At 57.6% G+C, this 19,223-nt stretch overlaps 2 protein-coding genes and 2 gene segments (V, D, J or C); all 4 read left to right on the top strand.

Moving 5' to 3' along the window:
• LOC102541206 (immunoglobulin alpha-2 heavy chain-like) overlaps positions 1–19,223 on the top strand; it is a 206,450-nt gene that overhangs the window by 63,976 nt on the left and 123,251 nt on the right. Inside the window, 1 exon segment of the C gene segment in view lies at positions 13,801–13,875. Within this exon segment, the coding sequence occupies positions 13,801–13,875 (75 nt within the window).
• LOC116279899 (immunoglobulin gamma-1 heavy chain-like) overlaps positions 1–19,223 on the top strand; it is a 165,011-nt gene that overhangs the window by 51,875 nt on the left and 93,913 nt on the right. The window contains exon 3 of the mRNA XM_072963909.1: positions 12,193–12,263. Coding sequence (XP_072820010.1) covers positions 12,193–12,263 — 71 coding nt within the window. The remainder of the gene's footprint in view (positions 1–12,192; positions 12,264–19,223) is intronic.
• The window catches only part of LOC102538064 (immunoglobulin gamma-1 heavy chain), a 235,425-nt gene that overhangs the window by 162,592 nt on the left and 53,610 nt on the right, over positions 1–19,223 (top strand). The window contains exon 3 of the mRNA XM_072963908.1: positions 12,502–12,625. Coding sequence (XP_072820009.1) covers positions 12,502–12,625 — 124 coding nt within the window. The remainder of the gene's footprint in view (positions 1–12,501; positions 12,626–19,223) is intronic.
• Positions 1–19,223, top strand: part of LOC102531859 (Ig mu chain C region membrane-bound form-like) — a 115,383-nt gene that overhangs the window by 90,506 nt on the left and 5,654 nt on the right. Inside the window, 1 exon segment of the C gene segment in view lies at positions 12,019–12,085. Coding sequence covers positions 12,019–12,085 — 67 coding nt within the window.

Raw genomic sequence — 19,223 nt, 5'->3', positions numbered from 1 at the left:
ACAAGATGGCTGGATAGAGACGGCGTGGCGTGTACGCAAATGGAATACTCGTCAGCCACAGAGCAGGAACGCTCACCTGCTGTGACGCACGGATGGCCCTGGGCGTTACGCTGAGCGAAGCGAGTCAGGCAGAGAGAGACCGGCACCACACGGTCTCACTCATACGTGGAATCTGAAAAAAAAGAAAACAAAAATGAACAAACGAAATAAAACAGAAACAGACTCCGATACAGAGAACAAACAGGAGGTCGCCAGAGGTGGGGAGGGGCCGGACAGGTGAAGGGGAATTAGGGACACACCTCCAGCCGCACGACGAGTAGGCCACGGGGATGTGAAGCGCAGCACGAGGAGCCCGGGCAGGCACGTTGCAGCCACTTTGCCCCAGGGCGGATGGCTCTGCGTCTACCGCGGTGATCATTTCTTAATGTGCGTAAATGTCGAATTCTTGTGCAGCACAGCTTCCGCGCGCCATCTGTCAGCGCTGCTTCAACAGTAAGTAAATGCGCAAATAAGCCAGCGGCAGGTGACGGCAGGCTGAGCGGGAGGAAGTGACGGACGCCGCAGGGGCAACGGCGAGGCCCAGCAGCAGCACTGCAGGAAACACGCTGTCTGAAAAGGAGGATGTCTCCTTGGAGTTCTGGAGTTTAGCCCTTGTTTGCCAGGACCAGCCGGGAGCCAGAATGAAGGCAGTCGCTCGGGAAGCCCTTCCGTGTTGAGGCGGTTCAGAGACGCAGGCGGCACGGGGCCAGGTAGGGACGCAGACGCACCGCACTGCCGCTGGACGCACTCTGTCTTTGCGGCGGGGCGAATCCAAAAGCCTTCGGGGTCACAACGCTCCCGAGGCTGCCCTCCTCCCGTCCCAAGGAATCGCCTACAAACAGCAAGTCCCGAGGGTTTTGTTCGTGAAACAGTGAGTCATAAGCCTGAACCAGAGCAGAACTGATCAAGAAAAACCAGCAGCAGATGCACCGCAGGTGAACACCCACCAGAAACACACTAGCGAAGGATGAGGAGAGCGTCGCCTGCACGGGTTGAGAAGATCACGATAACGATAACGAAGCAACTGGATTCACAAAGGAAAGCACAGCTCCCAAGCGCAAGGGCGTGTAGAAGAGACCGGCCGCTGCCAGGAGGAGGCGGAGGGCGGCCTGGCCGAACTGCCCACCGCTAGCTCGGAGCCCCCAGACCAGCTGGAACCACAAGGCTGGCGATGCCCGAAGCTTCACCTGGATGCCAACCAACCCGAGAACCGTGCACCAGCGGGTCAGACGCGCCGCAGCACCCCCTGCCCCCAAGGCCTTCAACACCCCTTCCCTGAAGGCCCTCGGGGAGTTCGGGCTTGGAGCACGAGCGGCCCGCTCTCCTAGCCAGGCGCCTGCCTTTCCTCCACCGCCACCGGCATCAGCAGATTGCCTTTACTGCACGCGGACGCGCAGACCCGAGTTTGGTTCAGTAACACGCGGGGTCACGTGGGGTCAAAGTCCCTGGGAGACAAGGAAGTCCCCGGCGTCCAGACTTGGTGTGGGAATCATTCCATAATGTGTGCAAATGTCAGTTCACCGTGCAACACAGCTGAAGATGCTGCCAGTGGGCGCAGCCGGAGTTCCAGGCCCTTGTCCCGTCCCAGAAAGAGTTCAGAGACAAGACACAGGGGTTAAAAGAGTAAAGTGAGGATTGATTAAAGGGGGGATGGTACATTCTCCAGGCCAGAGCGGGCAGGCTCAGGGGAGCGGCTGCCCTGAGTTCCTTTGGCAAGTTAGCTACGCGGGGTGTAAAAATGAATGGGCGGAATATTCACTGGGGAGGGAAGGGTTTGGGGTCGTACTCCCTGCTCATCATCCCAACTCCCCCTTCCCAAAGGGAGGAGGGATTTTTGTCCCCACTTAGTCTGGAGCAGAAGTGTCACGGCGTCTGTGCTTGATGGCTACTTCTGATCCGCAAGGCTGATTTTATTGAAATGGGGACATAGTGAGCAAAAGGTCACATTCAGACACTGGAGATTCCTGCCTTTCTCACCTTTCTTTGTTCTTCTCCAGGCCACTTGTCACCCCAGAAAGCATGATCCCTTATCAGCCCAGAGGTTCCTGCTTTTCCTTCTCTGCCCAGGGACCCCTGCTGCCCACGTGATGTGTGCTTCCCTGCGTTTGGCCTGTGCCCCTCCTTTCCACCCAGTTCCTGCCGTTTGGTCTGTGTCCCCCTTCTCTGCTCACATCTAGCTGTCTGCCTGCTCCAACAAAACTAACAGAATCCTGTGCAGCAACTTTATTTCAGTAAAGAAATAAATGGGCCAAAAGCAGCTGACACTGGGCAGAGGCCACACGGGAGGAAGTGACAGATGATCTGGAACAGTGGGTCCCGGGTGTCATGTTCTGGGTGGATTTTCTCTGGCTCCCGTGTTCCCTGTCAGGATGTGGATACAACTGACCAAGTGCACCCCTTGAAAAACCAAGTACCCAGGCAGCTGTCTTCTGCAGAGAGAAAGGCTTTATTGCCGGGCAGCCAAGAAAGGAGACGGGGGACAATGCTCAGAAGTAGGAGCAGGGCCGGGGGAGGGGGTTGTGCTGGGAATCGATTGGTGAAAAGTTAAGGTACGTTTCAAGAGTTCTGTGCACAGATACGGCTGCTCGTGCCCTGCATGGGCCGTGTGTGCAGTCTGGGGGAGTTCTGTGTGTTGCACACAGCGGATTTTCAGCCTCTGACGTCCAAAGTTCATCATCAATCATTCTAGTCCCTCAGGGTGCTGTGAGGAAGGGGCTGATCTGTCCACATGTTGTTTCCAGACCTGAGGTGTTCGGCAAAGCAAACCTGGGGTCTCTGTTAATCACCTTGTTTCCCCCTAAGGGACTTGAGTGTGCAAGTTGCAGGGTGTGGTTTCACACCCACTCCCCCTAAACTGAGTTCCTCTGCCAAGCTTGTGACTAATCTCTCTCTCCAAAACTTTATTCCCTTTTTTGTCCGACACCTGTTACCACTAAGACTGAGGGTATCAAAGGAAACAGAGGATTTAAACCAAGCAGGACCCTGTGGGGCCTCTGGGTACAAAAGCCTTTCCATGTCCCCCGCTTCTCAATTGCAGGAAAAAGGCTTCAGACTCCTAGACCTTCCCTGAGTTCCTAGCCAGGGAAGTGAGGGGATGCAGAAATGAAGGAGGAGTCAAGGAACAGCAGAGCAGCAACTGAGCAGGGCCCCGGTCTCTCCTCAGGGGAGACACAGGACGCTGTGCCTTTGAGCTCTTCTGCAGGAACTCAGCCCCACCGCCCAAGGTGGAGGATGGTAACTTCGCACCGAGCACCAGCTCTGGACCCCAGGCTGGCTGGAACCAGAAGCCTGATGAGTGAGACCCCTGGAAGACCACCCTGGCACCCCCAGCACCCGGTCAGGGGAAGGGCACACACCCTGCAGGCCAGCCCTCCATCTTCCCATAAAACTCTCCGCTGAAGCCCATCGGGGAGTTTGGACTTTCCAAAGGCACCCGTCCTCCTCACTCGGCCCTGCAGTAACCCTTCCTCTGCTGCAGACTCCGACATTTCAGTTTGTCTGGACTCACTGTGCGTGGGGCACACAAACTTGGGTTTGACGACAGATTCATGGAGAGTATTGCCTTATTTCAAGATGGAGTTTTTGAATTCCACTTTAAAATATTTTTTCTCGTCCATTACTTTTGGTAGCTGATTTTGGGAAGAATTAATTTAGGCAGCATTCAAAAGTACAAGTCATCAACAAGGTGGAAGTCAGGCTGGCCTTTGACTTCTTACCAGCTACACTTAACACCAGTGGACAGTGACCAGTGCCCACAGGACCTTCCAGGGAAGACATGAGGCCCCTGGGAGCTGCCATGCACCAGTCTGTCCTCCGAGAATAAAGGCCACTGGACCAGGGGATGCAAACTAAGTGTCCATCGGCGGGTGAATGAATGCAGAATGCGTGGTATCTATATGCAGTGGAATATTACTCAGCCATGAGAAAGGAAGAAATCCTGCCATTGGTGACAACACGGGTGGACCCTGAAGGCACTATGCCAACTGAGATGAGTCAGGCAGAGAAAAACAGATGTGGGGTCATCTCACAAATGCATGGAATCTAAAAATCTGAATTTGCAGAAACAGAATAGAAAGGTGGTTGGGAGGTGGGCAAAATGGGGAGATGCTATTTAAGGTACACACCTGTACCTTAAATTCTGGAAATCTCAGACACAGCACAGAGATTATAGGCAACAGTGATGTGTGTATTATAGACTTGAGTTATGCTAGGTCTTAATTGTTCCCATCATAAAAAAAAAGCAATGATGATTATGTGAGGTGATAGACGTGTCAGCTAAAACCACGGTGGTCATCATTCTGCAACATATAAATGCACCAGACTAGGGGAGGGTGTAGCTCAGTGGTAGAGCATGTGCTTAACATGCAGAAGATCCTGGATTCAATACCCTGTACCTCCATTAAAATAAGTAAACCTAGTTACCTCCCTCCACAAAAACATACAAATAAATAAATAAAAATAAATGTACCAAATCAACAAGTGTGCTCCTTAAACTTTACATAATATTGTAAAGTCAATTATATCTCAATAAAAACAAAGTGTTTTACTGCTGTGAGAATGTAGTTTGGTGCAGCCATTATGGAAAACACTATGGAGATTCCTCAAAAATCTTAAAACAGACTTACCCTGTGATCCAGCGATCCCACTCCTGGGCACATATCCAGAGGGAACTAATTTGAAAAGATACATGCACCCCAATGTTCATAGCAGCACTGTTTACAACAGCTAAGACATGGAAGCCACCTAAATGTCCATGGTGTATATAGACAATGGAATACTACTCAGCCATAAAAAAGAATAAAATAATGCCATTTGCAGCAACATGGATGCTCCTAGAGAATGTCATTCTAAGTGAAGTAAGCCAGAAAGAGAAAGAAAAATACCATATGAGATGGCTCATATGTGAAATCTTAAAAAAAAAGAAAAAAAGAGAACACTGTGAACTCATCTACAAAGCAGAAACAGACTCACAGACATTATCAATCTTATGGTTACCAGGGTTGGGAGGGGATAAATTTGGGAGTTTGAGATTTGCAAATGTTAGCCACTATATACAAAAATAGATTTAAAAAACAAGTATCTTCTGTAGAGCGCAGGGAACTATATTGAATATCTTGTAATAACCTTTAATGAAAAAGAATATATGTATGTATGTATGCATGTATATGTGTGACTGGGACGTTGTGCTGTACACCAGAAATTGACACACTGTAACTGACTGTACTTCAATAAAAAATAATAATAATAAATTTTTTAGAAAAACAAAGTGTTTTATAAAAAGTCATAAAGGCTACCGAAAACAGTTTGAACAAGCAAGAATACAGGAAATATGTTTCCATAACGCCCAGCATGGTGCACCTGCTAGTGGAAAGCTTCAGCTACCAACGTGCCAGGGAGGCGGGGCCAAGGTTCCAGGGAGGCTGGGGCCTACTGCCAGGGAGGCGGGGCCAAGGTTCCAGGGAGGCGGGGCCAATGTGCGAGGGAGGCGGGGCCAAGGTTCCAGGGAGGCTGGGGCCTACTGCCAGGGAGGCGGGGCCAACGTGCCAGGGAGGCGGGGCCAACGTGCCAGGGAGGCTGGGGCCAAAGGGCAGCCGTGGATGTTCAGCGCACTTAACTCCCTACAGAGCAGAAGCTTCATAACTGCCCAAAGCTGGGAGGAGGGCAGCAAACGTGGGAGTCAGAGCACTGTGAACTGCTGCCTCCTGCTAGCAGCTGGGTGTCCGAGGACGTCAGTAAGGCCAAGCCAAGGACTGGGAGCTCAGGAGCGAGACCGCACAGCAAACACGAAGAACTTGACTCCAGAGGCCAGAGTCTACAGTGGGAGGGAAGGAGGACAGGGGAAGAGGGGGGCCCCACCTGCTTCACGCGTGTTTCGGAGAGGGCCATGCGTGTGGGTGAAGAGGCAGCACAGAGGATGTCAGGGACACCCTCGTGGTAAAGGCGACCACTGCACACACAGCAGCAAAGAAAGACACCTTGAAATGAAAACCTGCTTCTGCAAGTTTAAAAAATAGGAAAATGCGGCATAAAACTGTAAACCAGGATTGATGCCAAATATATCCACCTGTCTTACCAATAAGTGTGAGCAGTCTTTACATGCCTGCTAAAAGGAACAGCCTTTCAGACTGGATCACAAAACAACAGCCAACTCTCCCAGCACGTGAGAGCTTCACGCATCACACATCACACGAGAAGCGCTGGCAGACCTGACTCGAGGAATGCCAGGAGATCCAGCCGCTTCCTCTGCGATACAATGTGAAGCTCTGTGTCCCCGGCAGACGCCTCTCTTAGATCGGCCTCCTGTCCCCTTGGGGAAGGAAGGCTGTTAGCAGGTGCCAAGTGCCTTTCGCACCAGGTCCTTCACTTCCTTTATCTCTTAATTCTGCGAGACTGTGGCAAGCAAGATGCTGTTACCCACATTTTTACAGATGAGGGAATTTGATGCTCAGAGCATTTAAGTGGCTTTTCAACGTAACACTGACATCAACGTGGAGCAGACTCACCTAGGGAGCCCCGATCCTTCCCTGCTCCAAGGCGGGTGGGTGGGGTCCACCTACTGCAGGGGCTGCTGGGAGCTGGCGTGGCTGGGAGCAGACACAGCACCGCCAGCAGAAAAGCGATTCACCACAGGGGGCTCATTGCAGTGGGCCAAGGACTGTGGGGCAGCGCGTCTGGATGGGAAGGCCAGCGCATGTCAAGTCTTCAGAGGGGGGTTCTTCACGTTCTGGAAGCTGGGGGAACCGTATTTCCCGCTTCTGTCCATCCCAAGGCTTCACCCATGGAACATCTACGAAGTCCAGCGCTGTGTGGGTGGCCAGACAGGACAGTGGTCACCGGGAGCCTTCCAAGGACTCTGAGGGCACTTGGTGCTTCTGCCTTCCCTTTCACCACAGGCTGGAAACTCATGACATGGAGAAAAGCTAGCAAGCTGCCTCAAAATGCAGAGGGCTTGGTGATACAAACAAATGAGTGAAAATAAATTGTGCAAATAAATGTGCACAAATAAATGTGTGTAAATAAATGTGTGCAAATGTATGTGTGCAGCAATGATGGGGCCGTCTGTCCGGTGCCTCTCCCTGTCCTGTATGACGTGGGTGAATGCCCAGCGCTCTTGCCCCGCCTACGGCTGTGGCTCCCCTCCCTGGGGACTGTCAACCAAGCATTGACCTTGGCCTGATTTACTGTAACCCTAGGGCAAAGGAGGGGTGAAGGAGATGTCATGGTCTCCTGATCACTGAGGTTCTGTTGAACATCCAGGTCATTATCCTGAAGGTGTCGTGAGGAAGAACAAGATGGGCCCCACATTAGATCTGCTGTTTTGGCTCTCACCCTCTGCTCTGCTTCCTGTGCTCAGTCAGGCTGGTTCTGCACCTCTTGTGAAAGAATATTGCCTGGAGCCTGAAGTAGACCAGACAGCCCATTCTCAAGGCTCTGACTTCTAAGAGTATAACCCTTTCCATTCATATAAAGACAGCAAGCTGAAGAAGAGAAAGTAACATTTGTTCTGTTGGAGGTTTGCAGGGACACCGTGACCTGACCCACGTGGACAGCTGCAAGAACAAAGGGTTCAGACACCAAGAAATTTGCAACAACCAACCACAGCCCCTCCCTTTTTTAGTATAAAAGGAGCCTGAATTCTGACTCAAGGAAGATGGTTCTCTGGGACATGAGTCGCCCATCTTCTCGCTCTGCCAGCTTTCCACATAAAGTCGCTCTTCCTTGCCCCAACACCTCGCCTCTTGATTTATTGGCCTGTTGCGCAGCGAGCAGAACGAGTCTGGACTGGGTAACAAGGGGACAGGCATGTCCCACTGTCAAGGGGATGCCTCCCTCAGGATCTGAACCCCAAGAGTTCCTGCTTCCATCACTGAAAACCCCACTGAGGCTGCTCACCCCCGTCCCTGCAGCACTGCCCAGGAGCAGCCAGTCTAAAATGAGGTGCTCGTACAGCAGCTCAGCCTCCCTCGGTCTCCGAGAGGAAGGTGCTCCCGGGGCCGAGGGACAGCACAGCCAGGGGAGGCCTGAGATGGACACAGCATCGTTCTGGACGTGGAGACGTGGAATCAGCAGGCGCTTCCCTTCTTCCATGAAGAGCCAGACTACAGTGAGATTGCGTTTGCTCCTGCCCCTCCTTTCTGCTTCCGGCCACAGCAGCTACTCTGCCATCATGAAGGAATGGCCAAGACATCCCCAGAGATGCAGCCACCACTCCCTGCCCCATAACCTCGTCCCTGAGCAAATCCCCGCCCCACCTCCTCACCCCGCGGGGAGGCCAGCCGGCCTTGGTGGCCCCGTTGAAGATCAGACCTTCTGTCGCCTGGAGCTGGAGGTTCTCCTTCGCACGGGCCCTGACAACACCCCAGTCAGTGTCCTTCTCCGGGGACGTGGGGCACTTAGGAGACTCCCGAGAGCTTACACCCGCTCCACCCCTGCAGAGGGCGGGGGGGCAGGCACCAGGATCTTTTGTTCTTTTTTCGACCGTTGTCTTTTGAAATGTATAGTGTGAGTTGGTGCCACTTTTTAAAAATTTGCTTGTGTGCTGTCATCTTCCTTTCTGGCTTTCCCATTTTTGCTCATGCCACTGGGTATGAAGGGTGGGCACCCCGCTCCTCTCCCCTTCGGTAACCTCTCACAGCCGCTGCTCCACGACTGAAGCAGCCACGTGACCTTGCATTGCTTCTGCCCTGAAACAAGACGCGCTTTTTCCTCTTGCGTTTGTGCCCACAAGGACCTTCCTTCTGGAGTCAAGTGCCCAGAGACCAGGTCCCCGTCGGTGGAGGCCAGCAGAAGCCGAGTCTCGGGCACAAAGCGCTCTCCCCTAGAACACGAGGATGGTTCTCACTACTTGCTGAAGCACACCTGTGTTCTGGCCATCTGGTCTACCACTGCCCCAGCTCTGGGGCAACGGGACCCTGGAGTGGGATTCACTTGCCAAGTCGTGGTGGCACTGCAGGTTGGAGGGCCGTGGAGCCCCCAGGCCCACTAGCAGCCCCTGCCCTTCGTCAAGGCCTCTGACCCCCAGGCAGATGTTGGGCGTCACCTCTGACTCGTCCATCTCCTGGACGTTGTGACCCAGGAGTTCAAGGAGCAGAGTGAATGCTGCTGCCACCCGCCTCCCACCGTGGCAGACCTGAGGGCCTTTCCCTCTGGCTGCTCAGTCGCAGCTCACTGGCTATTTTCAGCAGCAGCTGCACGGTGTGTGCCGACTCTCACAAGGCAGCTGAGTGGCCAGGGCACCCTCCCTCCCTGCCTTTAGAAGCTCAGTCCTCAGCTCAAATCCAAGCTCTGCTCAGGGAAGCCAAGCCAAGAGACACCTTCCCGGTCACCTGCTCCAGAGGCGGTGGGGGGTGGGGGCTGTGAGACCACAGCAAAAGCCGGGAGACCAACTCCACATGGCCGCGGGGCCCAGTTCTGGCCACCCCATACACAGATCCAGATGCCACGCCGGCACTCACTGGGCACACACCAGTAACATGCATGCCCTTCCCCTGGCATGTGCTGTGGTGGGTGGAGGCAGGAGCGAGATCCCAGAACTGGGCCGTGGGATGCTGAGACAGCGGGAGGGGGCTGCCTTGAGGGAGCCCTGCCTACAAACTGTGAGCTGCCCACACAGCCCCAGAGGGTCAGGCAGAGGAACCGCACTCCCCCAGGGAGCAGGACCTCAGCCCACGAGGCGAGGGCAGGCTCAGGAGGCCATACCCCAGTGGTCCCACCCCAGGTCTCGCCAGCTCTCAGGCCACAGTCGCTGCTTCAGAGCAACAGACCCCTGCTCCTTCTCCACCCCTCCCCATCTCACCTCTCCTCTTCTCCCCCAATGGCCTCCTCCGTGGGCTCTTCTGGGCACTCAGTCCACAGTGCAGCCCTCATAGCTCAACGCTGGGGTCTCCTCTCACCACCCCGGACCCAGACGTGTCCACCCATTGCCCGTGGTCCTGGTGTATCTGGGGGCCTCCCAGCACGCCCGCCGGCCTGCCTGAGGCTGCTGCGTCTGGCATCTCCCCGCCTCTCCTAGACCCAGGCCGGAGCTGTCCCAAATCCTGAGGCAGCTGCCTCGCAGTCACCACCGCTCTTCCAGCCCTCTGCCCCCCATTCCCCCTTCCTGCCCACTCCCCTGTGGGAGCCTCCCTGTACCTGCAGGCTCACAACCCTCTCCCAGCACCCAGGCTTCCGCCTCTGATGCCCCAGGCCAGCCTGAATCTGTCCTCCGGCCTGCCCCAGACAGAAGCCGCCCTTCCTCAGCCTCTTTGCTGGGCACACAGCCCCCTTTACATCTAGTCACATCAGACCACCTACCATTCTCCTCCAGGCCTAGGCCCCAGCCTCTAGATCTCAGCCTCAGCTGGAATCACACACACACACACACACACACACACACACACACTTCCCCTCCCCCGGGACCCCCAAGGTCTGGGCGGGTCTGGGCAGGGCTCCCTTAGACCACCATGCTCCCCCCTCGTAACCGCCCCCCAGCCCAGGGCATCAAAAGCTGAGATCCTTCCCAAAGGACCTGCAGCCCAGGGACAGGGCAGGGACCTGGGACTGTGGGCACACAGTGGCCCGACACTCGGTGGACACTCGGTGCACCCTCAGCCCCTGGGAGCCCGACTTCCCTGGAGGACTGTGAACAAGGAGAAGTAACAAGGGGCTGCTGCCGGCACCACAGCTGCGACCAAAGAGAGTCCCGGACAGACCCCACGGGGGCCAGGCCGGGGCAGAGCCCGCCCCCCCTGGGGTCAGCACTGGCCTGGGCCCCTGCCCGCTGCCCTGCGGGGGACACGACGCCAGTGCAGGTGGCCTCCAGACAGCCGGGAGGCACAGTCTGGAATTTGCTCCTATTTCTGAAAGAAAAAGGCAGCCGTGCAGGCAGCCTTCAACGCTTTGAGGATTGTTAGCAGATGACTTGTAGCTGGCCCAGGAATGCCTGTGAGGGCGGGCAGGGAGAGGTCTCCCCTGGGCTCTGTGGCCCACCTGCCAGCCCTTGGGGTTTTGGCTGAGCTGGGAACCGCAGTGCTAACTGGAGCCACAGTGACTGACAACTCTACAAAAACTTCTGGCCAGAGCCGCCCCAGGGCAGCCAGGTCCCCGCCCCAAGGGCTCACGGCCAGGTGCACAAGGGGGTCAGGTTTCCGGTGGACAAGAGATGGGTCACATCCCAGGCAAGGGACTAGGTCCCCGGGGCTGGGGGAAGGGGCCAGTGCAGCAGCCTGGGCCCCAGGTCGTGGGGAGCCCAGCTGGGATCAGGGCTGTGGGGTGAGTGGCGCCAAGCCTTGGAGCAGCAGGGCGGCAGGGAAAGCGTGGTCTCGGGGGACCAAAGCAAGTCAGGTGTCAGGACGTCCGAATCCTTGGCCAGGAATGATGTAGGAGGGAGCCAGCGGGGCCTCTCCTCAAGCAGAGAGCAGGCTTCTGGTTCCGGGGGCTCCCGGGCCCCAGCTCCCTGCACCTGTGCTTCCCCCATTGCTGGGGCACCTGGGCACCTGGGCACCGTGTCCTCAGGTGAGCCCAGCGTCCAGTCTCCAGCCTGGGGGACTGTGGGACTGGAGTGGGCTGAGCCAAGCAGTCTGCTGTCCCAGACTTGGGACAGGAGGTCAGGGGCTGGCAGGAGGTGGGGGGACAGGAGAAGCAGCGGGGCAGAGGCCATGCTGCTGGAACCTCGATCACTGGGGCCAGGGCACCTGGCCACTGTGTCCTCAGGTGAGCCTTCCCTGCGGCTGCTCTGCGTGGGCGTCCGGCCAGGTCCCTGGGCAGCTCCCCGAGCCTGCCTGCCCGAGGCCTGGATGAGGCTGCGGCCCCAGGGGACAGGCAGGCTTCTGGCCCCGTTAGGGGCAGTCCCTCGGGGCTCACAGAGCTCCTGGTGGTGAGCGAGCTCGTGAGAGCTGGGCTGAGGGAAGCCTGGGGGACAGGTGCCGGCTGGGAAGGAGAAGTTGTGGGCAGAGCCCAGCCAGGGCCCAGCTGGGGGTTTGTGCACTGGGGGCCAGGCAGGCAGACCAGTGTGGCTACAGGTATCTCGAAGTTTGGGGCCAGGGCACCCTGGTCACTGTCTCCTCAGGTAAGTACATCCTTTCCTTCCTCCCTCATCGCCCTGGGATCTGTGTGGCCATGGACAGTGAGGTCTGGCCCATCCAAGGGGCCCACGCAGGTTTATGTCTGGGGGAGAGCCGGGACTATGTCCCTGTGCAATGCTTTGGACGCATGGGGCCAGGGGACCCTGGTCACTGTCTCCTCAGGTAAGACAGCTCTCTGCCCTCGGTCCTGGGCTGGGAAGGACATTTCCAGAGATTCCTGGGTCTTTGCGGGGGCCCCAGGGGCTGCTTCTGAGGCCCTATGGCTGTTGGTCCTGGGAGATGGCGTCTCTCCAGTGGAGCGCGGGCTGGGCAGAGTGGGCCCGTGTCTGAGCCACAGAGACCGGGGGCCAGGGCTTTGTGCGGCCAGGTTGCTGGGCAGGCAGCTCGGGTTTTTGCACAGCACCTAACGGGGCCCGTGGCGCTGTGATGAGTATGACTACTGGGGCCAGGGGACCCAGGTCACCGTCTCCTCAGGTGAGTCTTCTCAAGCCTCTCTCCTCGGTCTCTCCGAGGATTTTTGCTGCGTTTTAGGGGGGAAATTAGGGTGTATGGGTCTTGGCTCTAGAGGGCCTGGAGTCTTAGGAAGAGGGCCTGGGGGCCCCAGGCTCACACCAGCAAGGAGAGTCCAGGCGCCCTCCCTTCCTGGGCTCTGCAGCCAGGGCCTTCTCTGCTGGTCTCAGCCACACTTGGCCTCTGGGAGCCCGAGGTCCCCAGCCCTGTAGGCCCCGCTAGGTGTCATATGAGGTGGTCCCAAGAGCTCAGCCGGCCACCAGCATTTGCCTGGGGTCTTGACACAGTTGTCACAATGTGACCCCCAGTTTGAATACTGGGGCCAGGGCACCCTGGTCACTGTCTCAGGTAAGACAGCTCTCTGCCCTCAGTTCTGGGCTGAGAAAGAAATTTCCAGAGATTCCTTGGTTTTGTGGGAGCCGCGGGGAGGCTGTTTCTGAGGCCGTTTGTCTGTCGGTCCTGAGGAGATGAGTCTCTGCCGGTGGAGCGCGGGCTGGGCAGAGTGGGCTCTGTAATTGAGCCACAGAGACCGAGGGCCAGGGCTTTGTGCGACCAGGTCACTGGGAGGGGGCTCGGGTTTTTGCACACCACCTAACGGGGCCCGTGGCGTTGTGCTGACTTTGGTTCCTGGGGCCAGGGGACCCAGGTCACCGTCTCCTCGGGTGAGTCCTCATCCCCTCCCCACTTCCACTGCAACTGGGGAGAGCTGGGGTGTGGGGGTCTCGGTGTTAGAGGCACAGGGGCATTTTGGGGCTCAGGAAGGGGAGTCGGGGAGAGGCTCCTCGTGAACAGGGGCTGGAGGTGGGCCTCTCTGCCCCAGGGACGCCCTGGTGTGGGGGCCGGGCGGAGCCCTTGGCTGCTCTGGCCATTTAATTCGAGCGTTGCCAGGGGCTCCCATCAGCTTTTGGCGGGGTGGCCGCTTGAGCTTGGCTGGATTTCCGAGGTGGAGTTAGGAGTCTGTGTTTTGTGGTCAGATGGCCCAGGCAGGCAGGCATTGGCCGGGCTTCTGGGGGGCCAGACTGCAACATGGGGTCTCCAGGGCGGTCAGGAGGGAGCGGCGCCAACAGAGGGTTCTGGGGCCCTCTGGGTTTGTGACTCAGAGGGTCACTTGCATGTGGTGCCGGAGACAGTGTGGGTCCCCAGGCAGCCGCGGGGCCGTGCCAGGCCTCCGAGGTTTTTGTGGGGTGAGGCTGGAGCTTCCGCCATTGTGATTACTACGGCATGGACTACTGGGGCAAAGGGACCCTGGTCACCGTCTCCTCAGGTAAGAGTGGCCCCTCCAGGGCCTTTGTGTTCTTCTCCTGTCTGTGGGGTTTTCTGAGCATCGATGTCTGGTCCTTAGGAGGGTCCGTGTCCCCCAGGTGGCCTGGGCAGGGCTGACCAGGAGAGGATGGGGACCAGGTTTCCTGGGGATTTCAGAGTCTCTGGATTTTCTGACGCCTTTCAAAAATCGGAATAGTGCCAGCATTCAAGAGGGGTCTCAGGCAGGAAGGGCCACCGAGAGTGAGCCCCAGGACCCCCTTGGTGGCCAGGCGGTTTGGTCTGTGGCGGGAGAGCTTCTGCTGTTGCGGTCACAGAGTCGGCTAGAGGTGTGCCCGACGCCAGTGTTTGCACACACAGGGCGGAGTGGAATGCTCTCTGGGCTAGGAGCTGCGCTCTGGGCTAGACTGTACTGAAAATTCCTCGTTGCTTGGGAAGAGAACAGCCTGGGTGAGGAAGGACAGGCAGAGTCTTGATCTTGGTGACAGCAGGGTGCCTCAGCCCCTGAAATAGAGAACTTGGGAGGCTACAGCCGCTGGGCTCTGTGAGAACAGTTTCTAAGAGAAAGGGAGGTGTTCCATCAACAGGAGTACTTCCAAAATATTAAAAGGCAGGATAGCTATGAAGTGGCTCCTGAGACAGATGATTAAGAAAATTGTGACTTTAAAATGTGAGAAGTTTTCAAGCAGATGACTTTTTTTAATGTTTAAGTATTTTAAATTCTTATCATTCAATTAACAACCATGAACCATGTCTCTCGGGAGCCATTAGTTCTGAGTTAGGCCCAGAGCAGTTGTGCGGTGCTGTTGGCCCCTGATCCAGGGCTGAGCTTTGAGGTTAATAAATTGAGCTTATTATTCTTTAATTAATTGATGGTGTTGAGTTAGTCAAGATGGCCGCAGGCAGAGCTGGCCACCTGCAGCAGGCGGCAGGAAGCGGCTTCGGCCGAGTCTATTTTAGGAAGTGAGAAAGCCCGAATGGTAAATTTACAGCTTGCGGTTGCCAGGGTGGTTTGCCCAGCCTCACAGCACTGAAAGTGCTCCACAGAGCAAAACAACACCTGGATAATTTGCATTTCTAAAATAGGGCAAACATGCTGACAGAAACTAGAAGGTTCCGGTTTTAACTACTTGAACTCAACTCTCAGACTTAGCTTGTCAACTGCTCACTTATACTCCTTTTCCAAGGAAGACCTTTAAGAAATTGCATGGCGAGGTGCAGCTAGGCAATGCGTTCCTATCACTTTTAACGCGTCAGTCCTTCACGGTTGCTCATCGCGAGCCGCCCCCCAGGGTCCCCGAAGCGCTGTTTTCACAAGGACTGTGTTCAGAGGTCTTGGCTGGTCGATCTTCTCTTCGTGACGAAGAAACGCTCTGCTGTTCAGCTGCAGTTGCTTTCGCCTCCGTGTTTGTCAAGGCCGCTGCTCAGGTGTCCACCTGAGGACGGGCTTTGGGGGAAATGTGTGTGTCCGTCGTGAGCTGTTTCGGTCAGACGTGGGAGCTGGTGCATCGAGAGGACGCCCAGTGAGGTTCTGAATCAGAAGGGCAGGACACCCTAGAAGGACAGTCTGTTCTGGAAGGTCGACCCAGCGTCTGAGTTGAAGGCGCTCCGGTGGAGGGCCCCAGAGCGGGGGCCCCGGCCTCGCCACAGCCGGGGCTCTCCTGGGACCCCCCGGAGCGGGGAGCGGCAGGTGCAGTTTGTGCCGCCGGGCCCCTCGGCTGTCCGTGAATCAGTCTTCTTAATGGACCTGGAGGAATCCTTCCATGCCAGGGACCCCACGGAGCTTGCCAGGGGCCAGGCACCGAGACGGTAAGAGAGGCAGCCCCACTGCCAGATTTCCTGCTCGGGACAGCGCGTAGGCGGCGTTTCTGCTCCACTCGGGGGAGGGCGGTCTTCAACGCCCGCTCGGTGAGACAGAGACTCGGGTGAATCCCTCGAGGGGCCGCCATCCGGCTGGGCCACGTCTGACTTTCCCTAAAGAACAGGCCGAGGACAGCGTGGCGGGGGCTGCTCCACAGCCCCTTAACTACTGCCGGCGTGGCTCCCGCTGCTTCCACAGACCCAAGGCACCCCTTACCACGTCCTCGCTTAAATGGACGCAGTTTAAACGCAGCTTTGGGTTTAAGGTCTTTGCCGTGTGTGTGAAGGTGGCCCCTGCCTTCTGCAGAGTTTATGATAAAGAGCAGAATTGTGAGTGGCAACCTCAGGTACAATGCGTTTCCTGGTCATTTTTAATGAGGGATTTTCCTAGAGGGAATTTAGTCAAGTCGGGACTCACTTTAGACTCAGGAGGGAGGAACTCGCGCCAAGGGTAGGTGCGCAGGAAGGCGAAGGCAGCCGGGAGACAATCCCCGGGGCTCTCCTCTCCGCGAAGAAGCCATGCTGCCAGTTCCAGGGAGGGACCTTTCCTTCTGACAGTGGCCAGTGCAGCTCCTGAACAAGATGTGCTAAGGAGCTGAAAGCCTCCGGGCAGCATTTCATTCAGACAGCGGAAGGGGGGTAGCGACTGGTGCCGCTCAGGAGCCATGGCCGCTGGGCCTGGGCAGGGATGGAGGAGCTGGGGTACCCGGAGTGAGGGGGACTCCGAGGAGGAGAAGGAGGAAGGGCCACCAGGAAGGAGTTGACCCTGCACCGAGCCCAGCTGTGCAGGACTCCTGGATGAGATGGCCTTAGCTGAGCCAGGCGGGTCTGGCGGCCCCACCCTTTCTGGCCAGTACCATGAGCTATCAGGACAGAACCGGGCCGAGCCTGAGCTGAGATGAACTAAACTGGATTAAACTGGGCTTCCTGAGCCGGGCTGGATTAAGCCAGGCTGAGCCAAACTGAGCCGAGCTGAGTCGGGCTGATCCAGGCTGAGCTGGCTGAGCCAGGTTGAGCTGGGCTGAGCTGAGCTGAGTTGGGCTGAGCTGATCTGAGCTGGGCTGAGCTGGGCTGAGCAGGGCTGAGCTGAGCTGGGCTGAGCTGGGCTGAGCTGGGTTGAGCTGAGCTGAGCTGGGTTGAGCTGAGCTGGGCTGGGCTAAGCTGGGCTGAACTGGGTTGAGCTGAGCTGGGCTGAGCTGGGCTGAGCTGGGCTGAGCTGAGCTGGGCTAAGCTGGGCTGAGCTGAGTTGAGCTGGGCTCAGCTGGGCTGAGCTGGGCTGAGCTGAGATGGGCTAGCTGGGCTGAACTGGGTTGAGCTGGGCTCAGCTGGGCTGAGCTGAGCTGAGCTGGGTTAAGCTGAGCTGAGCTGGGCTGAGCTGGGCTGAGCTGAGCAGGGCTGAGCTGTGCTGGGCTGAACTGGGCTGAGCTGGGCTGAGCTGGGCTGAGCTGAGCTCGGCTGGGTTGAGCTGAGCTGAGCTGGGCTGAGCTGGGCTGAGCTGAGATGGGCTAGCTGGGCTGAACTGGGTTGAGCTGGGCTCAGCTGGGCTGAGCTGAGCTGAGCTGGGTTAAGCTGAGCTGAGCTGGGCTGAGCTGGGCTGAGCTGAGCAGGGCTGAGCTGTGCTGGGCTGAACTGGGCTGAGCTGGGCTGAGCTGGGCTGAGCTGAGCTCGGCTGGGTTGAGCTGAGCTGAGCTGGGCTGAGCTGGGCTGAACTGGGCTGAACTGGTCCGAGCTGAGCTTAGCTGGGCTGAGCTGGGCTGAGCTGGGCTCTACTGCGCTGAACTGGGCTGAGCTGGACTGAACTGGGCTGAGCCGGGCTGAGCCAGGCTGGGCTGAACTGGGCTAAGCAGGGCTGATTTGGTGAGCTGGGCTGAGGTGGGTTGAACTGGGCTGAACTGAACTGGAATGAGCCGGGTTGACCTGAGCTGGGTTGAGCTGAGCTGGGTTGAGCTGAGCTGGGTTCAGCTGAGCTGAGCTGAGCTGGGCTGAGCTGAGGTGAACTGGGCTGGGCTGAGCAGGGCTGAGCCATGCTGGGCTGAACTGGGTTGAGCTGAGCTGAGCTGGGCTGAGATGTGCTGAACTGGGCTGAACTGGGTTGAGCTGGGCTGAGCAGGGCTGAGCCATGCTGGGCTGAACTGGGTTGAGCTGAGCTTAGCTGGGCTGAGCTGAGCTGAGCTGGGCTGAACTGGGTTGAGTTGAACTGGGCTGAGTTGGCTGAGCCAGGGTGAGCTGGGCTGGGCTGAACTGGGCTGAGCTGAGCTGGGCCGAGCCAGGCTGAGCCATGCTAGGCTGAACTGGGTTGAGCTGAACTGAGCTGAACTGGGCTGAACTGAGCTTGGCTGAGCTGGGCTGGGCTAGGCTGGGCTGAGCTGGCTAAGCTGAGCTTTCTGAGTTGGGCTGAGCTGAGCTGGCGGAGCTGGGCTGAGCTGAGCTGAACTGTGTTGTAGAACTGGGTTGAGCTGAGCTGGGCTGAGCTGGGCTTAGCTCGGCTGAGCCGAGCTGGGCTGAACTTGGTTGAGCTGAACTGAGCTGAGCTTGGCTGAGCCGAGCTGGGCTGGGCTGCAATGAGCCGTGCTGGGTTGGGCTGGATTGAGCTGAGCTGGGATGAGCCGGACTGGGCTGAACTGGGCTGAGCCGGGCTGAGCTGGGTTGAGCTGGGCTGAACTGAACTGCAGTGAGCTGGGTTGAGGTGAGCCAGGCTGAGCTGGGTTGAGCTGAGCTGGGCTGAGCCAGGCTGAGTTGGTTTGAGCTGGGCTGAGCTGGGCTGAGCTGGGTTGAGCTGAGCTGAGCTGGGCTGAGCTGAGCTGGGCTAAGCTGGGCTGAGCTGAGCTGGGCTAAGCTGGGCTGAGCTGGGCTGAACTGGTTTGAGCTGAGCTGGGCTGAGCTGGGTTGATCTGGGCTGAGCTGGGCTGAGCTGAGATGGGCTAGCTGGGCTGAACTGGGCTGAGCTGGGTTGAGCTGGGCTCAGCTGGGCTCAGCTGGGCTCAGCTGGGCTGAGCCGAGCTGAGCTGGGTTGAGCTGAGCTGAGCTGGGCTGAGCTGGGCTGAACTGGGCTGGGCTGAGCAGGGCTGAGCCGTGCTGGCTCAGCTGGGCTGAACTGGGCCGAGCTGAGCTTAGCTGGGCTGAGCTGAGCTGGGCTAAGCTACGCTGAGCTGAGCTGAGCTGAGCTGAGATGAGCTGGGCTGAGCTGGGCTGGGCTGAGCTGAGCTGAGCTGGGCTGGGCTGAACTGAGCTGAGCTGAGCTGAGCTGGGCTCAGCTGAATAGAGTTGGGATGAGCTGGGCTGAACTGGGCTGAGCTGAGCTGGGCTGAGCTCAGCTGGGCTGGGCTGAGCTCAGCTGGGCTGAGCTCAGCTGGGCTGGGCAGAGCTGAGCTGAGTTGGGCTGAGCTGGGCTGAGCTGAGCAGGGCTGAGCTGAGCTGAGCTGGGCTGAGCTGAGCTGGGCTGAGCTGGGCTGAGCTGGGTTGAGCTGAGCTGAGCTGGGCTGAGCTGGGCTG

The sequence above is a fragment of the Vicugna pacos genome, chromosome 6, assembly GCF_048564905.1.
Source record: "Vicugna pacos chromosome 6, VicPac4, whole genome shotgun sequence".
In the NCBI taxonomy this organism is placed as follows: domain Eukaryota; kingdom Metazoa; phylum Chordata; class Mammalia; order Artiodactyla; family Camelidae; genus Vicugna; species Vicugna pacos.
This window is presented reverse-complemented; position numbering and strand designations above follow the sequence as displayed.